Source organism: Centrocercus urophasianus, unplaced genomic scaffold, assembly GCF_019232065.1.
Source record: "Centrocercus urophasianus isolate 14NV4802_14NV808 unplaced genomic scaffold, USGS_Curo_1.0 seq_12, whole genome shotgun sequence".
Classification (NCBI taxonomy): Eukaryota; Metazoa; Chordata; class Aves; order Galliformes; family Phasianidae; genus Centrocercus; species Centrocercus urophasianus.
The window spans coordinates 54,932,752-54,945,402 of record NW_024884364.1 but is presented as its reverse complement, the minus strand read 5'-3'; the positions used below and the strand labels follow the sequence as shown (position 1 = coordinate 54,945,402).

The following is a 12,651-nucleotide window of genomic DNA, read 5'->3' as shown; positions in this document are numbered from 1 at the left end:
TTCAAGATTTAAGTGGAAATAGAAACTACTGCAGTAGTGGAGAGATTTGAAGTTCTTCTTCATGGTGTTTAAAGGAGTATTCATCATATGTAAGGAACCAGAAGGGAAAGAAAGCTTGGCAGGACCAGGCACTGAGCAACCTGATCTAGCCGTAGGTGTCCCTAAGCACTCTGTTGGTTGTTTCATTGACTTTCTAAGTATCTCTTATACTTAGAGGGTGAACGTCTAACTCTGCAGCTGTCTAGAAAGCGTGCTCTGGGCATACAAAGGCAATCCACATGCAGGAAGTGGTAGAGCTTTTGAGATCAATTCCATCCACCTCTGATCATCTCAGGATGACCTAGTCTTCCACGTATTTAATCTAGACAATTAAAGACTTGTTCCCTCACTTCCGCATAAGCTATGCTAAGAATTTGGTACAGTTAAAATGAGAATTCTGCCAGTCTCACCATGCCTCTGAATTACTTACAGACAGTTCACAAAAACTTCAGTGACTGGAGTACTTATTATTCCACAAACCCTTCTCTGTGGCATTTTCAAAGTACATTTCAATGTGATGTAAAGATAATACATTCAAGCATCACAGAAAAATTGAAAAAGGGTAGTATCTTGGCTAAGAAGGAGAAACAGGTAAGGACTGAAATTTTGTCTCACTCCAGCTCCAAGTGTTTGAATTCCTGTGAATCACCAATTTTCTCCCTCTGAGCTATGTTGCGGATAGATCATCTAGTGAGGGGTGAAACTCAGGATGACTTCTACAGTCATCAGTACCAGAACTGAATGTGTATCCATGTCCTAATGCTTCTTTACTGCGTTAGGTAACCCAGCACATCCACATCCACAGTATTCCATAGGACTGTGTGGAAAGTCCTTCAGAATCATGGCAGGCCTTTATATATATGCATATAGATATTCATTTTGCCATATGTATACAGTTAAGGAAAATAATGAGGCACTAGTTACACACAGTTTTTCTGCAGGGATTTGAAACAAATCGTTCCTTAAAACCCTTTAGGAGTTATGGTTTGGTTATAGGAATAATGACTGGTTATGATTTGGTCATGAAAGTGTTCCCATCACAATAGGTGAATGGAGTGAGTAGCTGCATCCTGAGTCAAGGCTAAATGAGTAATTTCACAAACCTAGCATTTGCAGTTTGAAAAAGTACAAAGGACTCCATTATTCTGCTATCCATGTGAGTGCACGAGGGCTTATACTGGAAGTGCTGGTGCAGTATGAATTGTTCTGCTGAGGTTCTCTTGGAGCAAATACCTGGTCTGATGCAGCAGTGAAGTTTCTCAGTTTGGGTATGGCTTGGTTGAGGCTCAATAAACCTAGCTCTTTTTGTCATGACTGGGATATGTTGAGATAGGTTGGAGATGAGTTTCAAGTTAACGTTTTGCCTTTTCTAAGGAAAATGGTGGTAGCTGGCCTCATACTGGAATGGGGACTTTGAATCTTCACACCCATTCTGGCCCGAGCCCCACAGTAGTTATAAGCTACCAGCACAGACAGGGCCAGAGCACACTGTTAAAATGCTCCTTTAATCAGGCCAATGGCACAGAAACAGGAACTCAAAAGGCTCAGCTGTTCTGTGGTCTAGGGCAGGCGGGAGAGCTTCATAACTGAGGTACTAATCCCAGTACCTTAGAGCCAACAAAACCTCCCATGCATCAGCTTCATCAGTACCTCCTCAGTTACTCAGCACTTGAGTTAACCTCTCCTAAAAGCCTCTGGTGACTTTTCCTTTTTGCTTTCTCCTTCTAAAGCTTTCTCCTTTTTCCTTCCTTTGTTTGCATAGTGGAACTAATATCTGATAAGAAAAAGCAGGTTGCTGTGGCTGTCTGCTCGCTCTCCAGGCAGGTGACTGCCCTCACCTTCCATCTGGCAGCTGTAGATAATACTCCAGAAAGTGTTTTTTGCACTTCCAATGCACCAGAGAGGTGATAACTTTGTTCAGTCTCTCAGCACTTTTCCCAAGAGCAGTAGTAGATGATACTCCTTGCATTGAGAGAAGTACATGGTGGCATCCCTGAACATTCCCTGTCTTTCTCCTCCTCATTCCTTAAATATCTGTGCTTTCAGCCCCTCTTGGGCAACCAGGGGAACAGTGAGAAGCTCCTTGCACAGCCCTGCAAAAGGGTCTTGGGGGACTGCCAATGAGCTCCTGTCTCTCCTTGCAGTACTTCCATTATGTATGACTGGGTCTCAAATGTCTCAATTTTATTCCCTTGCTGCATCCTAGACTGTAACAACTGTGTTGAAAGGAATGGCCTAGTGGAAGAATTGGCACGCTCAATTCTCCAGCAGAAATGTTTGAAGGTGACTTTTACAAACTGAGGAAGCCTTGCCATGAAGTCTTGCTTTATTTCTTATATGGATATTCATTTCATGCACCTAAAGTGCACCTCGTTGAAACAGAACATTAATAATCACTTTATGTTCTTAAAGAAAAGGCTAGACATAAGTTTGATGAAACTTTGATGTGCAATTATGGGTGATATGTGAAATAATTTGCAGACAACTTTTTTCTCAAGTAGTTAAGGTGTGCTGTAGGTTTTAGCTGGTTGAACAACTTTTGGATGGCGTAAGCGTTCAGAGCTTTATGAAAGTGGAATTTTGTAGTTATTAAGAAATCAGTGGCTGGAACCAAGATTTCTTACATACTATGGATGAAATTTGGCCCGTTGAAGTCAGGAAGAATTTTACCTTTAACTTCAGTAAAATAAGAGTTTCATCCTCTCATTGTAACAGACCTTTAACAACTACTTATAATCTTGTCAAAAACTCTGTTTGAGTGAAACTGATCCCATAGGGCTTTTATTGAGACAGAATGATAGTGGAGGAGGGAAGCTTTTAAATATTTCTACTTGAAAGAGTTGTAATGTGAATGGTGCTGGTGTTCTGACAGTATAACCTTGATGTGGAGATGGTCTGTAGCTCAGGTGGCTGCTACAGTGAGCACAGTCAGATTATTCTGGAACGACTGTATTAAAAGGCTGGTTTATATTTACATGCCCAGGCCTCCTTTCTCATTCTGCATTAACAGCAATCCGGGAGAAGCTGTGTTGTAATCAGCTGTAAAAAATGGAGTATGCAAGCTCTGACATGGTGCTTGAAACCAATGTGTGCAAATACCACCCCAGCTGATGTTTGCATGAACAGACCCAGATATCAGGTTCTCTGTGACTCCTGGAGCTATGATCTGATTAAGTACCTTGAGCAATACACCAAAGAGAAATCTGTATGCAACAACCCATACTTCCAGCCTCGCAATCATAAGGGGTGGCTGCTGTCTGCTTTTTCTCCCGTATGTTGTAGGAAATCCAGTCTCTATGAACCAAGAGTCAGTTTTGTGGTGCTGTTTTTCAGGTTTGTACATATTAATGAAAAACAACTGCTGTGGGGTGCAGAGCTCTCTGCAGAAATTCAGGGTGATAACCTCTATGCAGTCTATCAAGATTCATGGCTGTGTTGTGCGCTAGATGTTGTACCCATATCAGGAAATGCACACCTGGTAAGAGGTAGCCAGGAGAATGTTCACTGAGCATTTTAAAAATACACAAGGGCCTCAATTGTGTGCTTCTTAAATTAAAGTATAACAAAAAGGCATAGCCAGCTCACTTGCTCAAGATGGCCAGGTTAGAAGTGGCCTTAGGATTGGAAAGGTGAGAAGAAAATAAACATACCAGTATGAAGAGGTAAAGAAAGAGGTTCCTTGCAAAAGGAAGTTCTTTCAGAGAACCCTTGCAGTGAAGAGGAAGGCTGCAATCCAGGTGCACTTGCAGCTGCTAAACTCTGTTCTCTTTGCACTGGGCTAGACCCAGGAGATAGCACCTGCAGCATGCTAAGGGACACGCTGCCTATTGCAGGCTGGCGAATTGAGGGAGGGCACAGGAGTTGCCTTGGTACCTGAGACAAACTGCAGCTTCTGAGGCAGGTCTTGGCTGCACAGTACCCTGCAGCTGTGTATGTTACCCTTCCATTTATTGCAGGCAAAAATAGTTCTGGGGGTGGACTTAATTCCATTAGGTCACATTCTCTGTGTATCTTGTCTTCATTTCTCCCCAGTGTCAGCTCAGGAATGTCAACAGCGTCCCTCATTACACATAAGAAATTTTTCCAGAGGCATGTTACAATTCATAAGGCATTCCAGTGAACCAGGTCTTACTCGTGATTCTGCATTGAATCTTCCTTCACTTAGCTTCCCAGCTGTTTCGGGATATGAGAAGGAACATGAGGATCCCTTCCTTGAGATTTACAGATGACCCATGTAGAGTATTAAAGTGTTGTAGAGCTGCAGCCTTTCAAACAAAATATTTGAACCACTGGTATACAAACAGGAAATGGACTGCAGTATAACGTCAGCTTTATGATGGCACTTCGAGCAAAGTTTCTTAACTCAAGAAAATTAAATTTGCAGTACTTAGCACAGGAGATATAACAATGCACTGTAAGGATGGCAGGCTGGCTTTCAAGTGCCCATTAGAGTGATTTTTATGAAAAGGATGCAGGTTCTGGACAGGATGCTGCTAGCACCAGATTGTTAAATTCATCCATGTAGCACTCTCTGTGACTGTGGCTTCGCTGGCTCTGGTGCCCAAGGGCAGTCTCCTCTGCAGACAACTCCATATTTTAGTGATTTTGAAATTTCTTTTACAAAAATAAAGTCCAAGAGCAGTTTTGCCTAAGGGCAGATATCTCAGTCTTTAGTCATTTATTTTCCGTATTGTAGATTTTCTGTCTATTCTCACAAAATGATACATTATCTCTGTTCTGAATTGGACTTCTTTTTTTTCTTTTTACGGTTTCTTATCATTATATCTTATATTGCTGATTACTGTTTGCCTTTTTCCCTTCCTCCCTTCCTGCTTCCCAGATCATCCTCATAATGCCATTTCTAGCCAGCATTGTTATTGCATTTCTGTGCCCTTATTTTGCCATTTCCACATATTGATAGAGCTCCAGAATTTCTGCATGTTGGCAGCAAGTGGAGCTCTTTCCCCCAGTTTATTGTCCATGTAGCTTCAATGCCCCAGTAAGGCATCATTGTGTTGTATTGAATTGCTGAATGCTGTGCCATCTGTACCCGGACAGATTGTTACACTTTATGATCCTTTTGGATAGGAGTTCTCATAGCAAGAATACTGACTTTGATGTGGTAGCACGAAGCATGGAGTATCAAAAGTGGACAGTCTGGGTACACAAGGCTGCTGCAGTAAGAGAGGATGCTTTGGCATCCTGGTGGCAGGGTGTTAAGGCTTTACTTGCAGAATTTTGTCCCTCAAGGGAAGTAGAGAGGAACCAGACCTCCTCTCCTGCAGTGTCCTGTACTACCCCAGCACAGTGCAGCCTTTGGTGCTTTGTGTGTCTCTGTTCAGTTGCCTCTGAGGCAGTAAAGTGGGAAAGGCATATGTGTATTCTTCATATAAAATGAGAATTGCGTCCTCACCATCCCAAGCAAACCATTTGAGACATGCAGGTAGCAAAATGGCCCAATTAAAAATAGATTTTCATCGTGCTATGTACTGCATGCAGCTAGTAAAGTCAGCTTTGGCTCTGTTGATGTATTTTATATCAATAAAAACTAATATATCACGGTGCTCAGAAATGTGCCTCAGGCTTTTATTTGCATTCATCTTGATCTGCCAATCATACAGAACCTCCATAGGATGTCTGCCTTTTTTAAGGCTTTTTCTGGCTCAGGAATTCCCCAACAGTGGGGCAGCACTGTTTCCCTAAACGATATGCCAGGCACAGTGTCCCAGCCCTCTTTTCCTAATACTAATTCACAATATGTAGGACCAAACTGGTCTGCCTCATTTGTTCAGAAACTGACTGTAGTACTATATGCTTAGCTGGGTGGAGTTCCCAGAATATTCATTTTGTTGTGGCAATACAAGGCAGTAAGCATGGAGGCAGGCTGTTTTTTTTTCATTAAAAAAAATACCTATTTGGAGATGCTGTCATAATCTGTCCTGCAAATGTAGCATTACTTAATTCACATACTTTTCATTTGTTCAAAAGTTATTTGCAGAAGGCAAGCATTGTTCCCCATTTCGTATGCAGGGAGTTTGGGGAAAAAAAGGATGAATGAGCCTGTTAGACCCTTCTCAGTAGCTAAGATAGGAGAAATCAGTGCTTCTTTGCATCTGTGACACTCCTTTAATCAGAAGTCAGATCCCAGGTTTGGTTGCAGTATCCACAGAAAGCAGACAAGAATAAGGATTGCAGCAGGAGCCCCAGCACAGGCCTTCCTGCACATACAAATAAGAAAGAATGATGTTGCTGAAACTGCTTGCTGTTGTAAAAGCCATTGGTGTGGCTGAGCAGTAGATAAGGCCCCAGACACAAGCACAGCACTCCAGCTGCTTTATCTCCCACTCGGGCAGGGGCTGCTATGCTTCAGCAAGAGCCAGGAGCTGCCAGGAAAAGCTCGCTTGTGTCGGTGCTCATGTATTACTGCGACAGGCCTAAATAGGAAGGCATTGACAGAAACTGATGGGTTTTCTTTTTACTCCCCCACAGACTGACCATCTCTGCTGAGTGTCCCATGCAACTTGAAGATTTCCCCATGGACGCACACGCCTGCCCATTAAAATTTGGAAGCTGTAAGTTATCTTCTCAAATGAGATCCAGAAAATTCCCCGTCTGGCTTTTTGTGTTCAGTGGTACTTTGTACAAGTCCTTTGCACTTCTCTTACTCCTCTCCTTTTAATACCACATGTATTCTGTGTCCTTCCTGGTCAGCTGAGAGCAGATGGGTGGTGTGCACCCATACCAAGGGCAGAAGCCAGCCTACACATCCAGTATTGGATGTGGACAGATAAGTTGATGACTGCAGTTTTGCTTTTGTAGAAAAATGGAGCTTTCATTGGAAAAGATCAGATTGTGCTGTTAAGGTTCTCACATGAATCAGACTGCAGTGCAGTATGTGCATTGTGTATATTAACAGAGAGCTAGAACACTGAAAGAGGAAATATCTCTCCATTTGGTTTTAATAAATCCAATCCTGTATCTTGTTTCATGATTTAGTGTACACTTACATTTGTGTATATGTACACATTATTCTAAATTGTATGCGGAACAATGATTTTTCTTCAGTTCCAAGCCTCTAATCCACCATGCTGGTTCCTTGCCAGAAGCTTACTTTAAAAATAACCTCAGAGGATCAGATGGTTATATTTAAATACAAAGCTCTTAATTAAAGTACGGATGAGGCTACTAGAATAGGCATTTTTTATTTCAGTAATCAAATGAGAGGTTCCAGGTGCAATCAGTGTCTCTAAAGACTTTTGAAAATTACCCAGCAAGGCGTTTTGCTTGTCCCTGAAGCCACCTAGCTTCAGCATTTTTCAATGTTTTTTCAGTCATACCAATTTAGAGTCACTAATCCTACCAAGATTAAGCTTTGCCTTTACCTTCTGTATCTGCACTGGTTTAATACTGGCTATGCATTGTCTTCTTTTGATCATACTAAGAAGTAAAAACACTGCTTACAGTAATGATTACCAAATTACCTAACTTAGGATGAACTGCTTTCCCCTCCTTCTTGCAATCCAGATAAACTCAGTGCTGTCTAAACAGCCACCAATATTTTGCAAGGTTACTGTCAGTTCACTGTGTCTTTTACCTTGGCAATGTTAATTTATTGAAAGGCCAATACAGATCTGGAGGTATAATACTCCTTTGCATTCAACTTTAAAAAAAAAAAATTACACGCAAACCATGCATTGCATTCCAAACTTGAAAATGGGAAAGATTCTCACAGAAAAGTGTGATTATTTGTGTATAGGGTTAAACCAAAGCTACTGGAAAAAAAAAAAAAGAGAAGAAGAAGAAGATCTCCTTCCTGCTGTTACATGTTATGTATTGTACTAGCAATATTATCTCATTGGAAAGATTAAAATTTTTTTTATTAGACACATGAAGGTTGACTGATTTCAGTTTGTGCTATGTTCTGCACTCAGTATACAATCCAAGTTTATTTTATAAGCTACTGGAAGTTATCTTTAAGGTCTTTTGCAGTGTCTGAACATGGAGCCTTTGCTGGTCCACACTGACGGTCTCTGCAGTAAGTAAATACATAGGAACAGGCTATCCATAGTCTTTCAGCCTTGGGAATATCTGTTATTGATCTGACAGCTCAAGACTTTATTGTAATGTAATATGCAGATGTTTGCACAAATATCAGCCAAGAAGTCAGGGTTTATTGAATTAGCCCAGCTGTATTTGAGGAGAGTACAGTACTAATTTCCTATTTCCATCATTTCAGGTTTGCAGTAAGTCATCTACAAGATAAAAATGCAGGGATGTATTATACACAAGCACAGGCCCTTCTTCAGCTTTTCTCCTTATTTTTCCCCAAAGGATTTATTTTCAATGGTTTTCTTTCCAAGAAGGATTTTGAAAAGCTTCAATGGCTAGCATCAAATGGCTAGCCAGTAGGGTGAAGTGGAGAGGAGTGCTCACTGGTCAGTGGGTGGGAGTTCAGGGCAGCAGAATAAAGTGGCCAACATAGGATGGCTACATAGGGAAAGGGGTTTAGGGGAGTGTCAGTGCATCAGCACAGGTGGGAACAGGTTGCTATAATTCTTCAAGCAAAAAGAAAAAAGTCCCGACATTTCCTTCAATATTAAAGAGTAGGAGTGTTAATCTTCCTCACAGAAATAAAGGTAAATGTTGATTTCTTATATCCCATTTCACTGGGGTTTGCTGTATTAAAATATAGGAGATTTTATGATCTGAAGCAGCATTATATGTGATAAGAATATTTTGCAGAAATAACTTAAAGTAAGGTCAAATACAGAAAAGGAGATATAATGGTATGTATGTGCACATACTCCCAACCTAGATGGCTGCTGGGCAGTTCACATACCAACTACAGAAGTAATACCTCTACGTGCTTTTCAACTTGATGATCTTGAAGGTCTTTCCAGCCTAGATCATTCTATGATTCTATTCCCTGTGGAATGTCGTGAAATGATATCCTTGCCAGAGGCCAGAAGTTAAGGACAACTGCTAATGAACTGAATGGAGAAAATTTTAGATGTCTTCTGCTTTCTGTAGAGTTCCCCAGGGCTTGAAGGTGGCCAGCCCAAGCCTGCAGTGTGGTACATGATTGCTATTCCTCCAGGCTTGTGCCCATGCTGGAGCTAAGGCTACCCGTAAAGCCACCCTGTAGGGATCTCATTTAGAGCTGGGGAGCTGGGCATGGTGTGTGAGGGCCAGAGCTTCTCAAGGAAGCCCCTCTGTCCCTCAGTCAGGGTACTGACGGGATGGCTGTGGCAGTCTGTTCTCTGCATCACAGCAGCTTGGCATGGGTGTTAGTTTCTTCAAAATAAACTTCCCATGGTAATTTTAGCACTGACCTGCACTCTGAGTAAATTTGCAGGCCAAACAGGATCTAGTGGTACTTCCTGGCACCAGCCATGTTTTCACAAGCTGCATCTTAGACTGGAGAAGTTCCTCCTTACCCCCCAAGCTATTTTTGGTGTGGGAAGGAGGAATTAGATAAGACAGAAAGGGCATTAAAGCTAGGAAGCTTTAATGTTTCACCTCTTCCACTGAGAGGCCTTAAGAGTACATTAAAAGTATGGTTGAGTGTGGTCTCTGAATGCCCGTGTGTCACTGGGGAGGTAAGCATCATTATCTCCAGGGCAGCTGAGGCAGAGAAGTTAATTGACTTTTTGTAAGGCCACACAGCAAATCAATGTCAGAAAAAGGATTAGACTCAACTTCTTTGGTTGGAGGGACAGATGTCTAATCCACTAGACCATGAAGGCCTCTGCCCAGGCAACTGACTTAACTCCTAAATCTCATTTTACTCATGTGTTAATTATATCAGTTTTACCTAGCTTTCAGGGTTCCCCTGAAGATGAATTAGTTATTTGCTATTAGTGAACTGGTGATTTGACAATGTCAGATATTGGAAAGGATAATCTATTTATGGCAACGGTATATTGAAGGCACCCTGTCGGAATATATAGATCTTGTACTGAGGAATGGATATTTGCATGAATCTACTGTCCACTAGTCACTTAGTGGGGAAAAAAAGTAAAAATCATACTCTTTTTAGAGTAAGTGGAAATTCTAATGAATATTCTGAAAATAATGAGATTCCCCCTAGCTCGCAAGTAGTGCTGTGGAAAAACAGGCCTGGCTTTTATTCCTGATGAATTTCATTTGGCTATGCAGATGGAGAAGATTGATCACTGTAGATTGCACTGAGAGTTTGCAGACTGTGAGAAAACAGTGCTAAGTAAAATTTATGGCTTCTGAAGAAATATATTAATGCGGTTTATGTACATCTTCTCTTCTAACAGCTCAAACTGAGTCATGTTGACTTCTGCAGCTTTTGGTAGGAGAAGGGGCACCAGCTATTTCTGTGGCAGAAAACACTCAGACTGTTTTTCTCTGAGGTGGCTGAACTTGGAGTAATGAACAGACAGAAGCTTCACCATTACCCCAGGATTTTATTGTAGCAGTGAACTAGCGCTAGTAAGATTCTTTCTGTTCACAGACAGTCCATGTACCTACAGACACGGAGAAATTTCTCCAAAAAAGTTTTTTAAGGAACTTCCACCAGTGTTGAAGTTTCTCCATGATGCTCATAATAGCTCTGAGGTGAAAGCACCTGCAGGGTGTTTCTTGATTTTATGCTTCCCCAGGTTGAAACTGTGAGACGGCAGGAGAACTGCATATGTGGAGGGACAACTCCAAAACAGATTGCAGGAAACAGACTCAGATTCCATTTTAGTAAAACGTGATGGCAATGTTTTCAGCTTCACAAAATATGTGAATAATTAAATGCAGCTTGCTCAGTAAAATCTCAGGTAAAGAGATTTAATTTTGCTTTTTAAGCTAATAAATCACAATAATCAAGCCTAAACTGATTTTTCATACATCCCGTAGAATTGATGGAGAACTTGGAGACCACCTAATAGAAATTGCTATTATTTGCTTCTAGATTCCTTGAAACTGTGGACACGTGACTCTTGTGGGGGCTGTTTCAAAAAATCAGGTTTTGATACGTAAACTCATGGCTGAAGCATACTCACAAAATCATAGGGTACCACAAGAGCTGCCAGGCTTTCCCAAATCTGCTGTGGCTCTTATCTGTTGCAGGACATAGAAATGCACTGCTCCAGAATGAGCAGAGTAGTTGGTCTTGTATTGAAAGCTGTGCATTGATAGCAGAGCCTTGTAAAATGGGTGGGATGGGTCTGAGACAATTTTAGTTAGACAGTGACATGGCAGTTAGTTGTCTAGACTCCTTTTATGGCCACTGAAAGGAAGTAAGTACTTTGGTAGCGCAGCTCATTAGAACTATTTTTGATGACTCCCTAAGGGTGAGTTGAATCAGATTTTAGAATTTCCTATTTCTCTGCAATACTATCTCAGATATAGATAAGAGACTTAGAAATCCATTTTTCTCTGCATAGCTAGCTCAGAATTAGATACATCTGTTGCACATTGTTCTGAAGAACTAGTTACTGGAGATTAGTTAGGTGTTGCATATGTTCGTGGTGAGCTGTTCTCTCTAGGTATGGGATAGCATTTTATGCTGGAAGGCCCATTCTTTCAAGGGAGTTAAAAATCAAAATTCGAAACTAAAAGCTATTCTGTATGAAGATAACTTTACTATTTCTGCAAGTATCTTATTTGAGCTTTGTATTTCTCCTACATTTAGGGGGTAGGTTATACCAGCAATTACTTCTGTATCCTCACAGGTGCCGCAGCACAGCCTGTACCCAATTTAAATGTGCATCTGTAGCAACACAGTCACATCCTCAGTTGGCATTTTGAGCAGTCCGTGCTGCCAGCAGCTTCACCCTTGTGTTCTGTCCCAATCTGTGTGAAGCAGTGCAGCCTGAAGCTCCCAAAGGGCAGGAGACTGAGGGAGCATGGTGCTTAAAAGGAAGCACTGTAATATTTGTGTATTTCAGAAATCTAAGAAGCTTTTCTCAAGAGAAATCTGTGGAGAATTTAAAAAGCTTGGCCTGGGCTGTGAAATTCATGTTTCTGTGGCAGATATTATTATTATGGGACACCATCATGAAGCACAACTTAAACAATAAAGATGTCTCTAACTTCTTACTTTTTTGGTAGGTTTCCCATCATAGAATCATAGAATCATAGAATGTCCTGGGTTGAAAAGGACCACAATGATCATCTAGTTTCAACCCCCTGCTATGTGCAGTGTCACCAGCCACCAGAACAGCTGCCCAGAGCCACATCCAGCCTGGCCTTAAATGCCTCCAGGGATGGGGCATCCACAGCCTCCTTGGGCAACCTGTTCCAGTGCATCACCACTCTCTGTGTGAAAAACTTCCTCCTGGTATCTAACCTAAACCTCCCCTGTCTCAGTTTAAAACCATTCCCCCTTGTCCTGTCACTATCCGCCCTCATAAATAGCCGTTCCCCCTCCTGATTATATACTCCCTTGAAGTATTGGAAGGCTACAATGAGATCTCCCTGGAGCCTTCTCTTCTCCAAGCTAAACAAGCCCAGTTCCCTCAACCTTTCTTCATAGGAGAGGTGCTCCAGCCCTCTGATCATCTTAGCGGTTCTAAGTCATCAAAGTCATACCTTTTAGAGTGACAAAAGTGAAAAAGGCCCTTTCTAAAAGCTCCCTAAAATTATCAGGTC

The 12,651-nt window shown here is 41.6% G+C and overlaps 1 protein-coding gene across 2 annotated transcripts in view; it reads left to right on the top strand.

Annotated features, from left to right (window-relative positions):
- Window positions 1-12,651, top strand: part of GABRA5 (gamma-aminobutyric acid type A receptor subunit alpha5) — a 50,288-nt gene that overhangs the window by 17,771 nt on the left and 19,866 nt on the right. For both annotated transcript variants that reach the window (XM_042810237.1, XM_042810235.1), the window contains exon 5: window positions 6,529-6,611. In XM_042810237.1, coding sequence (XP_042666171.1) covers window positions 6,529-6,611 — 83 coding nt within the window. The remainder of the gene's footprint in view (window positions 1-6,528; window positions 6,612-12,651) is intronic.